General features: G+C 45.5%; 1 protein-coding gene across 1 annotated transcript; it reads left to right on the top strand.

Moving 5' to 3' along the window:
- Positions 1-287: 287 nt before the first annotated feature.
- RHOU (ras homolog family member U) lies at positions 288-11,231 on the top strand. Its single transcript, XM_044420506.1, has 3 exons — positions 288-853; positions 3,580-3,638; positions 8,240-11,231. Exons 1-3 carry the CDS (start codon positions 547-549, stop codon positions 8,693-8,695), a joined length of 822 nt encoding a protein of 273 aa, XP_044276441.1. The 5' UTR covers positions 288-546; the 3' UTR covers positions 8,696-11,231.
- The last annotated feature ends 9,400 nt before the right edge of the window (positions 11,232-20,631 follow it).

The following is a 20,631-nucleotide window of genomic DNA, read 5'->3' on the forward strand; positions in this document are numbered from 1 at the left end:
GTCAAGCACTCCATGCCGTCAGTCTAGAGATTGTGGCGCCTGCTGCTGCGTGCAGCCAGCGAGCGAGCGAGCGAGCTTTGGGCAGATCGGAGCCGGATGCGAGCGCCACCTGCCGGCAGGCTCCTCCGCGCCGGGCTCCTCCCACGCCCATCCGCTCCGCCCTCCACGGCTCGCTCCGTCTTTTTCTGTATTATGTCATCTGGCAGCAGCAGACCGCCCGGTCGGCTGTAGCAGTCTGCACATTGTGCGGCGGAGAGCGCCGTAGAAGCAAGGCAGGGGAGCACGTCTCTGGCTTGGGGATCCTTTCGCCTCGGGGCCGGCTGCAAAAGCGGAGACGCAGCGAGAAGATCGGGAGTGCCGCTCCTGCGCGGGATCGGGAAGCAGGGAACTTGGCGCTTCCGTCTGGAAAGATCGCTCTCTTATCCGCTCCGCTCCCGCTCTCCACTTGCTTCCCTGCGCTCCCGCCGCCGCCCGCCGCCGCCGCCAGTGGCTCTATCTCCGCGTACCACGTTGTCCTCTGGGCTTTCCCGCAGTGGAGCCAGGCGGATGCCGCCGCAGCAGCAAGAAGGCGAAGCCGGCTATATCAGCAAGCCGTTGCCGGGCGGCTGCGAAGTGCCGCCGGTGCCGCCGCGCCGGGTCCGCAGCAGCAGAGCAGCGGCACTAGGAGCCGCCTTGGGCAGCCGCTGTCGTGCTGGCGCCGGCGGCGCCGGCGGAGCTGGAGCCGAACCCCGGCGCAGTATCAAGTGCGTGCTGGTGGGCGACGGCGCGGTTGGCAAGACCAGCTTGGTAGTGAGCTACACCACCAACGGGTACCCCACGGAGTATATCCCCACCGCCTTCGACAATTTCTCAGGTAAGGGATCGGCAAGGAGGGCGGTTCCTCGACCTTGCGATGGCCCCCTCCCAACCCGGCGCCCCCCAGAGGCAGGTGGACTACACCCGCCATCAGTCGCAACCAGCGCACATGCTGCGGATGCTGGAAGCTGTAGTCCAACTTCTCTGCGGGGCGTCGGATCGTGGCTCCGGCTTGGGTGCGTGCGTCTCTTGTAAGAAGCAGACCCCGCCGCACACGCCCCTCTCCCTTCACGGGCCTCCTGGATGGCTTTGAAATCTTCCAACTCGAAAAGAGGCGGTTCTCTTGGAAACGAAGTTCGGTAGGGAGCACGCCGTTGCCTGGGTCTCGCTTCGTTTTAAAAGAAAGCGGGGCGGCGTCGGGGTGGGATGCTGCTGGAGAGGAGCTGCCACGGATGGGGAAGCTGACGACGCTGGAATTATGAATGGGCCTCCGTCTGCTGCGGGGAGGGGCTTCGTAAATCGGAGGCTCAAAGGCTGGGCGACTTAGACGCGTCGAATCCAGCCGCTTTCTATCTTGCATGGAGAGCAACCCCAGCCGGAATTTTTGCTCAGCCTTTTTTGGTCGAAAAGAAAGGGAACACCGCCGGTATCAAGATGAACTCTTTCCGCCAAGGGGCGCGTACCCACGATTGGCCAGGATGGGCCTCCCGTGTGCCAAGCCACAGTTTCGAATACGGGGCTAGCCACGCTGTTTTCTGTAAGGTCACACGCCTCTTGCAGTTCTGAACCTGGACTTTGAAACAACAGAGTTTCAGCCCCATCCTTTGCATGTTTTCTGGGAAGCCCCGGTGTGTTCAGTGGACTACAGCTGCCGTGTGCTAGTGCTGTGCAGTGCAGTGCTGCCACCCCTTACTGCTCTATTTCACCCTTATTGCTATAATATTTTCCAAGCAGTTTTAAACATTGAAGGCTAGAAGGAAACTTGGCAACAAATACAACCAGGTTCCTCAGAATTCCAGCTAGCATTTTGGGGGGCACCTTTTGTAGGGTGTGAGTTACTCTTGGCAGCGTATGTTTATTTTAACCTTGTTTAACATAGGACAAGGTATTTTTTATGGCTGTGGTGTGATCCCTAGATTGGAGAAGCGATACAGAATGTGCTGTGCCTATGGATAGTGCTGTCCCTTATTTTGCTAGAAATTAAATAATATCACACCCTCCTATCCTCTTGCAAATCATCTCGCAAATCCTCTTGGATATCTAATCTAATAATCCTTATCCCTTTAGAAGGGGTTCAGAAGGGAAGGAAAGTAAGCCTCTTCCTCCATTTTCCTTATAGCTCCACTGACTTTCTAGAAAATCATAGAGCCTGCACAACTCCCCAGTTTTTAGAATAGTATCTGTTAAACAGGTCAGCCTTCCCGGGCCACTGTTTGAGAGAGCTCTTTCAGTGCCTCATCCCATTTACACAAAAGATAGGCCCGTGTGTTCCCATGATGACTTTGTCTCTTCTCTAGCACTTCAAGGACACTTCTGTGTCTGAAAACACATGCTGAACACAGGCCTGCAACTGGGAGTCACTTGCTACTCCTGTAGGGGTTTTGAGGAGGTCCTTTCAAAGAAGGGCATGCCCTTTAAGCATTGCAAAAAATACTCAAATGATATACACAGAAAATACGCATGGAGATGCAGGGATGCCTCATTTGTTGTGATGTGGCCCTGCATCAGCCATGAGGTATTGGGGCTTTGAGACATAAATACTTCAGGTGCTCTCCATCTAGTTTAAAGCGGCTTTGTTTCTTTTGGATGTGTAACCCAGTCCTATGCATGCATACCTGACACTGTGCCATTTAGTTCAATGGGAATTACTCCCAGATTAGTGTGCAGCGGCTGACAGTCTTGAGTTGGAGGACCTGAGTTAAGTTCAGGGAGCTGTAGTTCTGACTGAATGCTCGGCTTTGCTGTAGTTTTTCAGACTTTCTTTTTTCTTCCCAGGGCATGTTCTTGCCATGCTTTAACTGCAAAGTGGATTTGCTTTGTAGCTGTTAAATGTCGCCAATTGAAGTAAATACCTGAAGGGCACAGATTTTCCCTGCAATGTTGCAAATTGATACAGCAAATCCTCGTGAAAACAATAAATGTTGTGGGCCAGTTGTGGGGGGGCGGTGACACCAAACCCAGAAAACCCCAAAAAGAAATGTATTTTGCTCTTAAATAATGGAGAGACCCTAACAATGGCCTCATAGACAGTAAGGGATTGCACGTGGTACTTGTATCAAGCTAGTTTCTCTGGAATGATAAATTCGCTAGTCAGATTTGAAAGGATTGAGGAAAGAAGAAGAGCTTCCCTAGGGAAAACATGTAAATATTTGCATTGTCTTCTCTGTGATTTAAAGCAAGGAAGGGCCAGGGTGGGTGGGTTCCCTTTGTGCCCTGGCTGGGCTTTGAAAACACAAACGTGACAAGAAAATCAATCCTCAGGCAAGTTGAGGGGGGTGAGAGGGGAAACCCCAGCTTGGATGTTTGGGACAGCTGCTTTTTTTTTTGCACCACTACGGAAGGTAGAGTCGTCATCGTTCAGCAATTTGCTACTTTTGCATTTGGAGTGTGATGTATTGAGAAAGGCCCTAAGGGCTTATGCAGCCCCAGGAGTCAAAGGAGAAGAGAGCCTTTGAGCTCCTTAGGTGGTTAGATCACAATAAGTTGCTCAAATTGGAAATGTGAAGAAAGGTGTAATTCTTCATTTGTGGATAATAATGGTTCTCCCTTCCCCTTCCTTTTCAGCTGTTGTGTCTGTGGATGGCCGACCGGTGAGGCTCCAGCTCTGTGACACCGCTGGCCAGGTCCGTAAGACGACTTAGGGAAGTGGTGCCCTACATGGGTTGTGTACTCTGTGTGTGTGTGTCTCTGCAGTGACCGGAAAAAAATGCGAGTTGCCATCTACTTAAACCATTAGGCGGTCCTAACCCTTTGCAAAGAGATGTGGTGGTGATGAGAGGAAGCTGCCCAGTCCGAGTCCTCTCACCACTTCACTCGGCGCCTTGCAGCCATCCCATAGCTTTAATTGGCCCCACTTTGGCAAATGATTAATCCTCCTTTTCTGGACCTAGGTGTGCTCCTCCATGTAACTGGCTTCTTCTGTTACCTTGGATGTGAGCCCTTGCAACATGGCTGCTTCCTGGGCAGTTTCCCAAGGTGGCACAGGGTGTCTGGGTGCATGCGGAAGCAGCCCCTGGGAGCAAGAACCTTGTTTTCTGAGTGAGGCTTTGTTTGCCGAAGTTTCTCAGTTACCGTGTAGGAACAAGAAGGATCAGCATTGCAACTGCTCCTCTGTGGGCTGCGGATTGTGATTACCACAGGAAGAGGTGGCTAGTGAGGCAGAGAAAGAAGAGAAAGACCTTTCATTTGCAGCAGCTGTATCTCACGTTGCCCCTCAGGTGACCATGGGGGGCCATTGGGTGTCACACCTCCATGAATGGCGCTGTCTTCTCATGCTAGGTGACCTAGTTTCATTTTCTGAAAGTGACCTCCTCTGAAATGTGGAGACTTCTTCTTTGGCCCAGGCTGAGAGGGAACATTTGAGTGGCAGGCAACAGATGGGCCGTGGAGCCTAGTGGCCTCTCTCTCCATCTTTTGCACAGGGCCTGCTGAAGCCATGATTGCTAAATCCATCATGGTCTTTGGTCTGTTGTTCCTGCAGTGTGTCAGCTGCAAATAAGAGATGAGAAACGAGCCCTTTGTGATGAGAAAGGAGCCCTTATCTCGGGGTCTTCTTTCCCACTTCTAACATGCCTCACCTCTGAGTTTCCTCCTTGTTTGTGCAGACTCATTCCAGTGCCAAGCATCAGACGTCATCCATGTGACAATTGTTACTTTTGGCAATGAGATCATGCAAACAAGCCCTAATTGCACAAATATTTGTAGCAGTAGAGTCCTTGAAGGCACACACAGCTGTAGTGTGGAACCGCAAGCTTCAGATCAAACTCTTGCCAACAGAGCCAAGTGATGGGAGTCTTTGGCTCTTGCCTCGCTTCCTGAGGGCTTAAGCCTGCGAAACAAGCGACTGAATGAAGCCTACTTTCCTGACTCTTGCCTTGCCAGCCTCTGCCTCCCATTGCAAGTGCCCCTGAAAAGAAACGTATTCGAGTGGAAAGGGCTTGATTCAGTTCCTTGAAGTGCATTTGGAAGAGCTGCACATCTTACGTCTCTTCAAAAGCTTTCCAAGTAAAAATATGCTCATTTGGCAACAAAGCATGGGCACTGGGGGGCGGGGGCATTTCAGATTGTGCTTGCTGTTTGCACTTGTTAATTTAAGACCCTCCGAGAAACATGCTGAATTTTAATTAAAATGCCACTGCAGCCGAGGCAAATCCTGTCTGTCTAGCAGGCCAGCATGAACGCAGGGCGATAATCTTTCCCTCTGTTTGCTTTCCTCACCTTGAAACTTCTCTGATCTTAAAGAGCACTGTGTGGCGAATGCTGTGGTTTCTGTTAGCAATTCTCCTTTCTTGGAGCAGCTGGGTGTATGTTGCAAGCATTGCTCTGTACAGTGTGCTATGGGAGGAGATGCTGGACAGGGTGAGGTGGGAAGTTGGATGAGGAGGGAGGCAGGTAGCACAGGGGCAGTGGGACTCTAGCTAGTTCTTTATGCATGGCATGTGAAGTGTGTCAAGCGTAGCTCATTAAAATGGGTGGCCACAATAAATATGAACTCAAAACAGCAGGCGGGATGTATGAAATCCCAATGGTTTCTACATGATTAGGATTGGTTTGTGCTAGACTTTTTCTTTGCTTTCTGCTCAAATTGTCATCAAATGTGTCTTGATTAACTGAATCCCTTAGTTAACCAAATCCACGACCTTTTCTCTTCTTTGGGGCCAGTAAACCACTCAGATAAATAAGGCTTGACCTGAACTGCATGGAGCTGAAAGAGATCAAAAGGGTTAGGCTCTAGAACAGTATCCTCAGCCCCATGTCATCTCCTTGAGAGGTTGTCCTGAAGTAGTCGCACCACAGAGATTGCCACAAGCAGAGAACAGGTGCTCAAAGAGCAAAAAAGCCCTTGAGATAAACAAGAGTTCTCAGCTACATGCTGGCAATTGGAAATTGGCTTCCCAGTTTTAAAGTCACTAGTCCAACTGGTGTGAGATTAACTAGGCAGTCCTTGATAATCTAGAATTAGCACCTGAAGATACACAAAATATACATTGTGTTCTCAAGGATAAGGGTTTTAGGAGCCCCCTTCACATCGCACACAACCTCAAGAGCCCTAGAAAAGAGCTGCAAAATAAGATGATACTTAGGACATTCCTGACTCCACCAATTTCACAACGGACCAGACTAGAAAACATGGGATATCTTTCATACATGTTTGCAACTCTACTTTGGATGTGGTGAGGATTTTAGCTCTCCAATGTTGCGCCTCTCAGAATTGGGCTTGTTCTAATTCCATTTTTAAAATTTTGCAGTTATAAACTGATATATTTGGGCTGGAAATCAGATCCCCTCTTTCTACTTTCTTACGTTCTCTGGTATATCTGTAAAATTTTCAGTTAAGCAAACGAAGCTGCCTCAGTCTCTGCTGAGAGGAAAAGTTCTCTGTCATTTTTCATCATTGCATTTAGTTCAGTCCAAGTTAATCTTTGTTGAGCAAAGATTTTTTGAACATAGATGACCATCAGCAAATGGCCTCAAGCAGAGAAACAAAATTACAATGCTTCCTACTGGCCACGGGGGACTAAGCAACTGGGCCTGATCACTGGCAGCAGAGGTGCTTCAGACATCAAGAAAAATACTTTTCTTCCAGTCTGGTACTGAGAACATATTGCTATCAAGTTTTTTCCCCTATTTGGGGGGAAGATGTACCTCCATTTTAAGGCCATCTAACTCTTTTCTGAATTGTGGCCAGCATGTTTGATTTGGCCTCAGCACAGCCTCAAACATCTGAGAATTGCCTTTTCTTTTTCTTTTCTTTTCTTTTCTTTTCTTTTCTTTTCTTTTCTTTTCTTTTCTTTTCTTTTCTTTTCTTTTCTTTTCTTTTCCTTTCCTTTCCTTTCCTTTTTCCTTTCCTTTCCTTTCCTTTCCTTTCCTTTCCTTTCCTTTCCTTTCCTTTCCTTTCCTTTCCTTGCAACTGCATCTCACTGACCCTTTACTGTCACTCTGTGATTAGATGAGAAATCTGTATGAGTCTTTTCCAGCTATTGAAACCCAGGTGGTAAAGTTCTTCCTTCTTTTTTGCCTTTTGCTGAGGGTTTTAGTATTCCTTTTCCTCACCTGTGTGTCACTTCCATCTGCATAGTCCATCTGATTCACCTCACCTAACTTCCAGTCTTGCTTATGCATCCTAGAGTCATGCCATCTGAAAGTACCAGCAGAATGTTACCACTTCCCTCCCAGGGTTGCTCAAGAAAATACTAAATGGAACCAAACTCAACAGTAATCTCTGAGGAAGGAGCTTTTCTACGATGAAAATATTAAGCTGCTTTCCCTTGTGCTGGTTCCATTTCTTATTTGTCTTTGTCAGCAGAAGCCACACCTGCACATTCTGTTTTTATTACATAATCACTTCTTGAGCAGAATCATATGGGATGGACCTTTTGGGACCAGGAATGTGAAGGGCTACAGAAAAAAACTGAGAAATTGTGGGCAGGTGGGAATCAGAATGTTTTTTAGGAAAATGCTTTTCTCCATTTTTAAGAAGTCTTTTGGGGGAAAACGGGAGAGAATTTGGGGTGTTTCCTAAGTCTTCAGATCTCTATCTGGGACTGTTTCACTTCCTAATGCAGGAGATGGGCTACATGACTGAACGATGTCCCATGTCAAGAAACCCTTCAGCTGTGGAAAGCTTTCCTGTCACAGAGCCAAGTGCTGGCCTCAAACGTGCTTCCAGTTTGCTGGCTTTCAGTGTGGAAGGAATAGATGTTTACATTTTTTGACATAGGGCAGCATTCAAGGATGTTGCTCCTTGTTGCTTTCTGGCATCCCACAGGGGCTGCTTCCCAGCATCCTCCTTAAAATGTGGTTGTGCTCTATAAATCTGCTACAGTTGTACAGTGGAGCAGCCTTCCCCATCCCGGTGCCCTCCAGGTGTGCTGGCTACAACTCTGATCATCATAACTTGGCCAGCTGGGCCAGTGCTGGCTGGGCAGTAATAATGAGAGTTGCAGTGAACACATCCAGAGAGCAGCAGTGTGGGGGAGGCTGCTTTGCAGGAATAACAACATGTGTCTACTTGCTATATTTTAAGAATTATCCCAGGTAGATTTGTGAGCACTGATTTGTAATCCATCCCTTCGAGAAAAGGAGGAATACCTGAGTAAACACAATAGTTTCTTAATATATTTTTGAACTTCGTTCCCACAATTTGCCTCTTGGAGCATTGAATGCATCCTTGTTGCCGAAGCGACTGTCTCTTGACATTCATGTTGCTTTTGCTTTTGTGCAGGATGAATTTGACAAGCTCCGGCCCCTGTGCTACACCAACACAGATATCTTTTTGCTGTGCTTCAGTGTCGTGAGCCCTTCCTCCTTCCAGAATGTGAGCGAGAAGTGGGTTCCTGAAATCCGATGCCACTGCCCCAAAGCACCCATTATTCTTGTCGGGACACAGTCGGACCTGCGGGAGGATGTCAAAGTCCTCATTGAGCTAGACAAATGCAAAGAAAAGCCGGTAGCAGAGGAGGCCGCGAGGCTCTGTGCTGAGGAAATAAAGGCTGCCTCTTACATTGAGTGCTCCGCTTTGACTCAGAAAAACCTCAAAGAAGTCTTTGACGCAGCCATTGTTGCTGGCATTCAGTACTCGGATACCCAGCAACAGCCCAAGAAATCAAAGAGCAGGACTCCAGACAAAATGAAAAACCTCTCCAAGTCTTGGTGGAAAAAGTATTGCTGTTTTGTATAGGTTTTTCCCCCTGCAAAACTGGCAGTCTGATACTGAGATGGTTGGCAGCTATATTAGCTAGAAACCTCTCTACTCCAGAGTGCGTAGACTGGATTCCACAACTGCACATGCTGCTAAAGCCATCTGTTTTTGTTGGAGATGGGGAGGGTGGGAGGAAAGTGAGGCAGCCAGTTGGTGCTTGTTGGGATGGGGGTTTTCACCACTAGGGGCAGAGTTTCTTCTCGTCAAGGACAACTCAAAGGAATTGACTAAGCAGAAGTGGGAGGAGCCAAACGAGAGATCTCTTCTAAGAAGGTGACCTGGAAACAGTAAAAGGACTGTAGGATGATGGGTTCTGCTGGTAGATAGTGGGAAATGTGTGCCTCTTTTGATACTTGCTTTTAAAAGGTGCCCTCTGCCCGTGCAAACAAGCAATTTCAATCTTGTGGTCTTCCAAAATGATACAGTGCATTCCAGAAACATCTGTAGTATTGCTGAATTAGCAGAATCTGCACATAAGGCCTTTTTTAAAGGTGACATGCCTACTCAATGCACACTTTAGGGGTATCCTGATATGTTGAGCTGCTTACATAACTTCATCTTCTTTGTAGACCCCCAGCTTAAACATTCCTGTTATGCGGTACGATGCATATTACTTGTGACTTATGTACATCTTTTTCTCCTCCCCTTCACCGGTAAGAGATGCACCAGATTTCTGCAAAATGCACAAAATATACATGTTTGGTCATTTGAGTCGCCTTACTCCAACCTGGTGTCCATCAGCCTCAGCCAACATGACCAGTGCTTGGGGTTGATTGGAGCTATAGTCCAAAACTGCTGTAGGGTACCAGGTTGGAGGAGACAGGTCTCAATCCATGTGATCAACTTTTCCATACAATTTATGTCAGTGTTCCTCACATGGTCTGGTACTACACAATTATGCATCTAAAAAAGGGCCATCTTACTGCACTGATGCACTCCCCATCAGCGTTGTAACCCATCCCCAGACGCCAGTAGATGGACAGTCTATAAAAGCTATAAATAAAATACCCGTCAAGGTTTGGCAAGGTGACATGTGAAAAGGGGATCACTCATAAGCATCTGTTAATGCATCCACTGAAATCAATGGATGGAAGTTTCTTCCAAGTAAATGCCCATGGTCTGGGGGTGGGGGTCTAATTGAATTGTCTCCATTTCAAAACATGGCAAATGCTCTTCCACTAATTCTCATGCAGCAATTTAAATGTTAAAAAGTGATAACAAATGCAGATTACCAGTGGTAATAACTACCTGGACCACATGCCTTCTATGGGCTTTCCATAATAGTCTTCCATCTTGTTTTGAACAAAGTGATCGCTGGCCAACATGCAACATATTTTGGTGATCTGAATCACGTCTGAGGCCTTTCAAAGAAAAAATAGGTACATTTTAACTAAGTGACCTCTTTTTCAGTTAAACTGAGATAGATCTGAAACACTGAAGAATATTGTCTACTCAGATGTCTACCTATGTGGGTTCCTCCTCTAATTAAGTACTCATAATTCTGACTCAGCATAATTGTGTACACAAGTAGACAATAATGGGGCTATTTTAGTAACTTGATTTTTGCAATGTGAGTGCAGAAGCCTTAAATTATTGTCTCCCTTTCTATACTGTCTTATTCCGAAGTACTGCCCTCATCTTTAAAGTGTCCTTCTCATTTATTCCATGATTATCTTATACTGAAACTTGGGCTCGGTTTAGCCAGAATGAGCAGCTGTGGTTTCCAGTAAGCAATCTGGCCTATGTGTTCCACCTCCATTCTCCTTTCATGTGTGCAAAGGAGATCAGAAGCGCTCACTTCTGTTTTTCAACTAACCCCCGTTTCCTGTTGATAACTGGGAGAAATGTGGTTTGTTTAAACTATGATTAGAATAAGCCAGAATCAAGCCATAGGAGCAGATTTAGTCTTGTTCTTACTAACTATAGTTTAAACAAATAACAATTCTCTGGCTTTCGATATGGTAGAAAACTGGTTAGTTTTAAAAAAAGAAGGCAGATGTTTCTATTCTCCCCATCCAGCTGCATGCAAAAAGAGAACGAAAACTTGGTGAGCCTAAAGTTCACCGTGACTCTTCCTTGTAGCAGGACAAAATGATTTTGTGTTAAGTTTGAATTGATTCCACATGTTTTTTGAGCTCTTCTCAAATGCAACCCCTATGAACAAAATTGTAGATTTTCCATTTATTACCTTGGATCTTGTCTACAAAAAAATTCCATGGAATGCTGGATTGGAATAATTCCAGGTATCTGGTTGCCCAGTTGCTTAGAAATTGATAACAGAATCTCAGAATGCGCTTTTTTTGCTTTTAATCAGCTTTGGGTGGAGTTGCTGCCTAAAAAAATGTTGATGGCGCTTAATACTTTTTAGCCCTGTTGGAAAGTATGTTGATAGTAGCTTTAACCTGACCTGCCCTTTTCCTGCCCATCCCACTAAAATAGAAATATTAAATTTTATTTTTATTGCATACAGTATATGTATTATTTACACATGTCATTAATAAATAATAAAACAACCCACTGTTCACACAGTTCCTTTCAAAGAGAAACAGAGAATGAGACATTTCACGTCCAGTGTTGTTTAGATTTTGAGGCCCTTCAGCTCTACTCATTATCCTTGACACCTGCCATCCTGTATTCATATGTTTAAAAAGTTTAGGGACAAGAAAATATGAAATGGAGAACAAAAGAGGGTAATAAAGATATTAAGCAGAAGTCAAGGGCAAACAAATGTTCATGATTTGATTGCTTGTTCCTAAAATTGAAAACAAACTCATACCTTTCTCTTCCTAGTCTGTGTTACATGTGTGTCATGCTTATGTACGTTTACTTCCAATTTGATGCTTAAGTTCAGTGCCATTGATTAAACTTCAATCTTTGGAAGCATTCTAATTTTCTAGTGCAGAGACATTATTCTATGTATTGCTGAAGAACAAGCTACATGATAGGTGGGAGAACACTGATCAAATTATCCAGCACTTCAGCTTTGATTTAAATCCAGCTGCATGACCCCCTGAGCCAGTGGCTCAGGAGTGGGGGAAGCTTTTCCCAGATGCTATTTCCCCACGGACTCCAGCTACTATTGGCTGCACTAGGGAAAATACATAGGTACATAAAGAGAAGAAAAGCAGTTTGAGAAGAACTCGCATTTTATCCCTTGAGTACGCATAACCTAGACTGCACATGCAATCATTGGCCCATTACAAAATATTTTCTATAATCCAGTAATAAAAGCTTTTTAGAATCATAATACTAGGGCAGATCTCAAAGTTGTGAATAAGTTTTGACATTTTCTAACAGCCTCATTAGACAGAGGAAAGTTGCTATACAGAATCCTTGATAACATTGGCTGCAAAGGTGCTCCTGACCTAGCTGAAGAAAATTATAAGTACTGGAATTGATGAGAGTTGCGGTTATTAGCAATATCAATCTCTGCTGAAAGCTTCAGAATGCAGTGGAAACCTTTACTAGAGGCAAATGAGCCTAATTCAATAACAGTGTGTTGGCTCCTGCCCTGCCACAGCCTGGAAAATCATTTCCCATTGCACAGAAATTGTATATATGTTAACTTGATTGCATTTGATCAACAATAAATGTGTAATGGCTAGAAGTTAACATCTGGTTTCCTGAATGTCTACGTAGAGTGTTTTAGCATTATCTGTAGGGTTATGGATAGACTGATTTGAATGCAAGGTTCAAGATTTCTGCCTCCCTCCAAGCCTTTTTCTTGCTTCTCTGTAAAACAGGAATAAATAAAATATAGACTATTATTTTCTATCCATGCTTGCTGGAGCGTGGAACCTTTCTGTATTTGCTATTGACCCTCGAGAACACAAGAGGTGAGACACCAGAAGGTATTCATCCTATGAGCAAGCAGCCAGTTTCCTAACCTCTGGAAAGCCATTCTTCCTAAAAGTGGGCTGTTGGAACTGTGTTAATTTTAGAAGTGCCCTAACCTCTAATAAGCCTTTTATTTAGAGACATACAAATTAAGTGATTCAACAATGTTGCAGTTATCATTGTCCTTTCAGGGTACACAGTGTCCTCTAGACTTGGAAAGAATGTTCCTTTTAAAAATTACCAATAATTTGCAAATTTGCTTAGGAGATCGCTCCTGTAGTGTATAATCCAATGTGCCTTATGAGATCTTTGTTTTCAAAGTGTAGCCTAGTTTTAAAAACAGAGGGTTACTATGAGAATGAGATAAACCATTCCCCCCACTCGAACAAATGAATCCCGATCTTGGTACCAATAGCTTCTCCCCTCCCACCCATTCGGTCGGGTGATCTCTCCTTACATAACCCTCGGCCGTTTGAGGTTTCTTGCGTGTCCCGAGGGGTGCATTTCATGGGCTGCTGTCAATTTCATTGTCGGTGCTTAAATTGCACGAAGTGCTTCTTAAAATCCTAAAATAGGCCTGCACATACAATATTATAGCACTGGCTTCAGCATGAAGCAAAAAAGGAAAGTGTGTGTTTCCTTTCAAAATTGGGAACTGGGAAAGTCAATAGGCCTCCTCCATCTGTTCCCTAATGCTTGTTCCAGAGCTGGTTTGGTCCAGTTGAGAAAGCATTTGACGTAGCCCTGGGGATGTCCAATTCTTAGCTCAGCCCTTGATTTGAATATTGGCCTTCAGCAAGTGAAGCCTTTTTATACAGTTCAACAAGAATTCCTTGGATTGCGCAGTTCCCCAACTGTACAGTTCCAAGATGAAGAACTGTAATTTTGGAAATACAAGGGGGATGATTACAGTATTTGGGGTACTAAATTGTTTATACAAGACGTATAAACAATAATATCTCTGACTCACATTAAGTTGTTGGCTTATTTTCATCAAAGTGTAAATGTGCAACTTGAAGGTGCTCAGGCCCATGGAAAAATCAGACCATTGATGAGCATCCTGGCCTGACAGTAAAAATGCCATTTCAAAATTTCTTTTACAAATGAAAAAAACAATTCGAAGACTGCCAGGCTGTTTCCAAGGGAAGATACGGTGGCTTGAAAATGAGGAGGATCTGTTAGGATTTCTTTTTTCTTTTTGGAATGCCAAACTTCGGGTTTTAGTGGGCCATGGGACTTGGCTGACATGACTGGGGTTGTTCACTCCTAGTTTAGATTTTTATGCTAGTCCTAACCAGATCTTTTTGTCCATTGCATCTTGGAATTAAGCATTAAGCATGGATGTTAACCAGAAGTTGTTCTCTGTGTTCTCTTCTGTCAAGGGACCCTGTTGGAACAATCCTGATAACCTTTTGCTGTTACATGATTCAGCTGTTGCAATTTAACAATAGTGTGCTTTGCTTGATGTGTGTATGAGTGCAAGGGGGAGGCTGAGGAAACCTTTATATGGAAAAAGAATGAAGCACAGGCAAGATTCAATTGGTAGAACAGTTCAGAGTAACTCTTCGATAACACTGACTTTTTCCCTCCTGCCTCCCCAACGTGCTACAAAGTCTTTTCCATAAAATCTTGCAAGAATGGAGATTCAACCAGTAAGTACTGGTTTCATTCATCAAGGAAGTGGAGAAAAGAGGGAAAACTGCTTTCGGACTTGTTTCCATAAGACTGTGGCCATGGATATTAAAACTGCTTGACTAGTTATATGTAACGAAGGTTACCAATTGACCAAAAAACAAATTGCCTATCCAAGCTTTTGTTATTTTGCTTTCATGCCAGCTGGCAGAAAAGCATTTTCTTTTTCTGAGATGCACATCATTAAGCAGCTTTACCTGACCTAATCCCCTCCACATGTGTCAGACTGCAAGCCCTATCATCCGCACCATGCTGGCTAAGTATGGTGGAAATTGTAGTGTGACACAGCTGTGAGAGCTACATTTGGGAAGACTCCCGCTTTGCAGTCACTCTCTCTCTTGCTGTCTCTCGTCAGCTTACGCATTCCAAATCTACCATCTTCTTTGCCCTGAACATAAAAGCCTGAAATAAGACCTGTGTAAGCCAAAACACTTCCCTGCCATTTAAAAAAGAAATGTTCTTGTTTGCTCTTTCCAAGGGTGGGTGGACATCAAATGTCATCTTGTGGAGACAGTTTCCATTTTGAATTGCTTCCCTGGTGTCTGACTTAACTTAGCAAGCTTGAAGCATAGATAAACGGCCCCACTTCTGTACTCTCACAGCTAGGAACCTGTGCAGGGAGAGCATCTACATTTCAGTGACTGCAGCTTTCCATAGGAAACCTGATTTGATCCAATTTAAAAGGCTACTTTTCCTCCATGCCTCGTTCCTTGGAATTAGGCCAGTGGGTGCAATGGGGAATGGGCAAGTATGTCGGAGGCATGCTGTATATCTTCCTTCCTTTCCTAAGCTATTCCAAATAAATACATGGAGGGAAACTGGCAAATTATTAAATAGAATAACAATAGCCACCATAAACAACCCAGCATGTGTATATTTAACAGCAACATTCAAACAAATGTCACAGAATTTTTTTGCATGACACAGTTTTGTAAATAGCCTGTCCAGAAAGAAGGTCTTGTCATATGATTGGTTCCTCAGGCCTTTCCTGCCACCCATGTGGCCCTCGCACAAGTCTCCATCTCACAGGGCACACACAGTATCTTTGGCCAAGTTATGTTTTTTGGAATGCAAGTCAGAACTAGCATTTCCTGGATGGGCATCACAAGGGGGAATCCACGCTCCCCTTTTCCCTCCTAGGAACAGTTTCATTCAGCTCCTTTCCCTTTTCCCAGAGCTAATTCCACTGTCAGCAGCCCCAAATCAGATCATTTAAATAAGACCTGTGATAAAATCTTGCAATATGTAAAAGTCCAGTGTAGAGTGCCGGTCAGCCTGTCAATCATGCCCTCCCCTCATTTACCTCAGAAGGACAATCTTTCTGGTTTCCCATTTCCTCTGTCTAACAGTTGCACTGGGTTCTGTGGCCATGGGGCACAACCTGTTCTCTGGGCAGCTCTTTCTCTGGTATACCTGATGGGTGTCAGCAGCTTAGCATCCAAGGCCCCTTCTGCCAGGGCTGGGCCGCTGAGGCTTTGGAACCAAAGAGGAACCTGGGGCTGCCCTCATCATTCCCCTGCCTGTAGATCACATCCCCTCCTTGTCCTTTCACTTGCCCGCCCGCCTTGTGAGGGCAGGGGGAATACCTGGTGAAGAGAAATGGATCAACATCAGTGCTCAGTTGGCAGAAGCTCTCTTTGCTCAGTTTGGGATTGTGCCCCTGCCTCTTCCCCCATGACTGAGAAGGCCTGAATGCTTTACCCTCCAGGTGGGCTTTTCAGAGGGTGCAGAAAACTACAGGGAGAGGAGGGTGAGGGAATCATTCCTTGCACATATGGTATTCAAAAATCTCAAGCTCTCCATAATGCTCCATGTCAATCATGCCCTCCCCTCATTTACCTCAGAAGGACAATCTTTCTGGTTTCCCATTTCCTCTGTCTAACAGTTGCACTGGGTTCTGTGGCCATGGGGCACAACCTGTTCTCTGGGCAGCTCTTTCTCTGGTATACCTGATGGGTGTCAGCAGCTTAGCATCCAAGGCCCCTTCTGCCAGGGCTGGGCCGCTGAGGCTTTGGAACCAAAGAGGAACCTGGGGCTGCCCTCATCATTCCCCTGCCTGTAGATCACATCCCCTCCTTGTCCTTTCACTTGCCCGCCCGCCTTGTGAGGGCAGGGGGAATACCTGGTGAAGAGAAATGGATCAACATCAGTGCTCAGTTGGCAGAAGCTCTCTTTGCTCAGTTTGGGATTGTGCCCCTGCCTCTTCCCCCAAGACTGAGAAGGCCTGAATGCTTTACCCTCCAGGTGGGCTTTTCAGAGGGTGCAGAAAACTACAGGGAGAGGAGGGTGAGGGAATCATTCCTTGCACATATGGTATTCAAAAATCTCAAGCTCTCCATAATGCTCCATGTATTTGATGAAGTCAGCTATAGTCCAAAATAATGCTGATAGTCTTCAAGGGTCCCTGTTGTTTTTGCAGCTACAAACTAACACAACGATCCCCCTGGAAATTATTTGCTTCCTTGAAGTACCATTCACTTATCTTAGTCTCTGAGCCTCTGCCTTTCCTTAAACTTGGCAAGATCCATCCAATTTTTATCTTGACTTCGGGTGGCTCGCTGTTTCACTGTGCTTTTTACAAATGTTACGGAAATGAAGCCTTCTGGAAAGCATGCTGTTTAGCTTGGAAACTTGTCCAATGAAAATACGGATAGGCGGGTGTGTCAGCTGCTTAAATTTCTGGCAGGTACCTGCCCTTGAATCGCATTGGACACAGCTTACATCTTTTAAGAAGCCAGTGCTTCAGTTTCATTTGTGCTCCTGTAAGACTGTGCACCTGAAATGCAAGCAAGCCTTGCTTTGCGTGTTGCTGGCTATTTGCTGAGTTGCTGGACAGAAAATCCACAGCAGCCCTGGCTGCTTCTTAGCTTGTGGCAAATTCTGTTCTCATCCAAGGGCTAAGTAAGAATATAATGTTTGCCCTTCGTCCCTTTGCAAATGTGTTAAGTGCTGCCCGGATGAATGTAAGTGATGCACCAAGTTTCTGTTGTGTCTTTCTGCTGCCCTGCGAGCTGCCGGATGGATTAGTGAGGTCTGACTGTGTTTTGTCCTGTGGTAACTTTGTACATGTGCTTGGTGGTGTGATCAAAAGGCCTTTCCAGCCGCTGGGACTGAAATATTGGGTGAAGTGGGAGCTGAGGCTGATAAGAATGCATTGAAGTATGTCCATTGTAAATAAGGTTCCCAAGGAACACTAAAGCCTTTGTCATTTTCTGATGGATGAACATTCCTGAAGTGGAATTTTATATTAAAACCACGTGCTTTGAAAAGTAGTAACTCAGAAGGAGGGGAAAGACATGCCTAAGTTTTGTTTCACAGGATCATTGCCTCATCACAAGGCAACTTTCTGATGGGCACTTCAATACGGAGATCCAACAGAGAACTTCCTCTTAGAAAAGAGTAAAACTTCTATCAAGAGGCCTGATGCTCCCTTCCCCATCAGGTCCCTGCGAAGTCCAGTATATAGGCTCTCTCTGCATTCAAATGGTGCCGTAACATGCATATTAAACTCATTAATGAGAACAGGTTCCTTGAAAATATCCCACATTTGTTGCCTGCCAAAGTTCATTTTACAGTAAGAAAATGGGTCTGGGGAGAATCTCGGAACTGAAATATGTTGGCCAGCTTTCCTCCAGATGCGTTGTTCTACAGCTGCCAATTATACCCCCAGCCAGCATGTCAGAACAGCATGTCCTTATCAGAAGGACTCTGTCCTTCCCTTAGGACTTGCCAGATAATAGTTTAGCACAAAGAACTCCCTTTGCTGGGAAACACGACGGGATAGAGGCTGCAGAGCTTTTGCAAAGATACTCACCTGCTAAAGTCACGAGCTCACAAACCTGTTTTCCCATCCACCTGTCCATGCGTGTCTTTATTAAAAAGCTATTTATGGCCTAAAAGTGAATATGGAGGGGAGGAATGAGAAGCAATTTCACAAAGTTAAAATGGCTGTCTCGAGGCAATTTTGAAACCATTACAGATGTTCAGCAAGTGACTATTTATAATACTGATTGACTGCCAGAATTTGAGCTCAACATCTAACAATGTCTTTACAAGTGATGAAGTTAGGCGAGGGGTTTTACGTAATGTTTTGTGTTTGGGGGTGGAGAGAGAGAGAGAGAGTGCCCATCAGAATAGCACTAACCAACAAAACGTTGACTCTCCCAGCTTACTCACAACCTTGCGTTATTTTGGTTGGTTGTAAGCAAGAAGTGCTGGGCAATCCCTTTGGGTCCTCGGGTCTCATGCAGGCCAGCAGCTGCACACAGGGGAGCATGGGGCATGTGGTGATGCCCCATCTGTGGAATGCGCTCCCCAGAGAGGTCCACCTGGCGCCGTCGTTATTTGTTTTTTGGTGCCAGGCCAAGACCTTTTTATTTAAACAGTATTTTAATAATGTTTAATATTTATATACTTTAATTGTGCAGCCAGTGTGTTTCCAGGTCTTAATTGTAATAATTATAATTGCAATTGTTTTATTTATTTATTTCTGTCAGCCATCCCGAGGCTATGTAGCATATATAGGGGACGGCATATAAACACTTTAAATAAATAAATTTACACACTCTTGCACTTACACACGTGCTCTGTTCTCCCCATCTCAGCATGCAAGGACAGGAAGTTCAAACTCAGTTCAATTCCTGAAATCAGAGGGGAGAATCCCCTCTTTCCCATGCAACCAAAGGAAGTCACTGTTTCCAGCAATCCCAAAGCAGCTCTCAGTGGGGGATCCACTCCATGGCTCAGGAAGGCTCTGGGATCGGGGCTTGGGGAGCGAGAGAGGACTTCAACATGTCCCCTCCTAGCAGATCCCTGTTTGCCCTCTGCCATCAGCAGCAGAGAGACACGGGCTGATTCCCTTCTCACAGCTGCTCATAGCCCTGCTGCACAGTGGGGAAAATTGTGTGTGGCTTCCTGGAGCCCAGGCAGACTGCACAGAGAGCAGGGCAGGGCTGCACATAGCCTATACGGATGTGTGCTAAAGGTTCCTGTACTGTGACTTTTGGCTTTTTCCTAACAGGACCGTGATGGCTGCTGCCAGTTTTTGTGTGCTGGGAGAATACCAACGAAATGGTAGCAGGCAGACCTCTTGCTGGTCCTTGAGAAGGTAAGAAGGCCCTGCTGGATGAGATCAAAGGAGTATCTGTGACCCCCGCACTGGCCAACCAGCTGCCTGTGGGAAGCCTACTAACACTTGGCTTGGAACTTCAGGCTAGTGAAGGAGTAACTAATGCTTGCACTTTCCATCTTCATTGCTCTTGCTGGCTTATTTGGCTCATTCTATTGTCAAGCAACTGCATGCCTTCGTTGCTTTGTTGTTATCGCATCCAAGCCCACAAACAGGACCTGAGGGTATCACACCCTCCTGCTTGAGCTCCTCAGCAATGCATTTTGAGAAGTCTGCAGGGGGGAACACGAATGCAGGCATCAACTCACTCGCTGACAAACTGGACAGAACAAGGGAGAGGGGAGGGTCACCGAGGGTCCTTCCTTGTTCCTGGCTGTGGGCGGGCGCTGTAGCTGCCCCTGCAAGCTGGAACAGTAGCAGCTGAGAGTTCTCGGACTCTATGGTGGATCTTGCGTATGGACATGGGAATGATTCCAGGTCCCAGGGATAGGAGAAGAGGACAGGACTGCCCAAGTGAACATGTGTTTAATTTTTATAGCCCACTTCCATTTGTTTTGCCCTGAGGACAGAGGTGAGCAACTTGTGGCCCTCCAGATGTTTTGGCCTATGAGTCCCATCATGCTCAACACTGGCTATTAGATTTTGGGCCAGTGTGAGTAGCAGGCCAAAGCATCAGGAGAACCATAGACTGGCCTCCCCGGTCCAAGAATTAGTACGGTCCTATGCTGCTATTTGGTTAGTCTGGGGGGAAAGTTTGTACTGTGGGAGAAAGATTAACAACAACTTATCGCACTAGAATAGAATTTGTTTCTCATTATTTGGAGCTCATCTACAACATACACACACTGGGGGTTGGGGAGGGGGGAGAGAGAGAGAAAGAGAGATGTTAATCCCCTTCTAGAAAAGCAAGGAATTGGATATTCTGATCTCCCCTTCAGTTTTCAAAAACCTTATTGGATTTTCAAGTGAAGAAAAATCAGAGCTAATGTTTTGTGACCTTTCAATATGCACCATCAATTTATTTTTCCCATTAAATTTCAATAAGCAGCATCAGTCATCAACAGTGACAGCTACATCAAGTGGTTAACCCCCACCCCAGAACCTATCCTGTCATGCCATCATTATTTCTTGCTTTATATCTGGCTAATGAGAATTGGAAACTGTTACTATGTATCTACCTTGAAGCCTTTCCATGTCTTGCTTGTCCTGTTGGTTTGCAAGTGCATGCTGTCAAGAAATCTAGACACTTGAACATCAG

The sequence above is a fragment of the Varanus komodoensis genome, unplaced genomic scaffold, assembly GCF_004798865.1.
Source record: "Varanus komodoensis strain SLA01 unplaced genomic scaffold, ASM479886v1 scaffold1, whole genome shotgun sequence".
NCBI classification, from domain to species: Eukaryota; Metazoa; Chordata; class Lepidosauria; order Squamata; family Varanidae; genus Varanus; species Varanus komodoensis.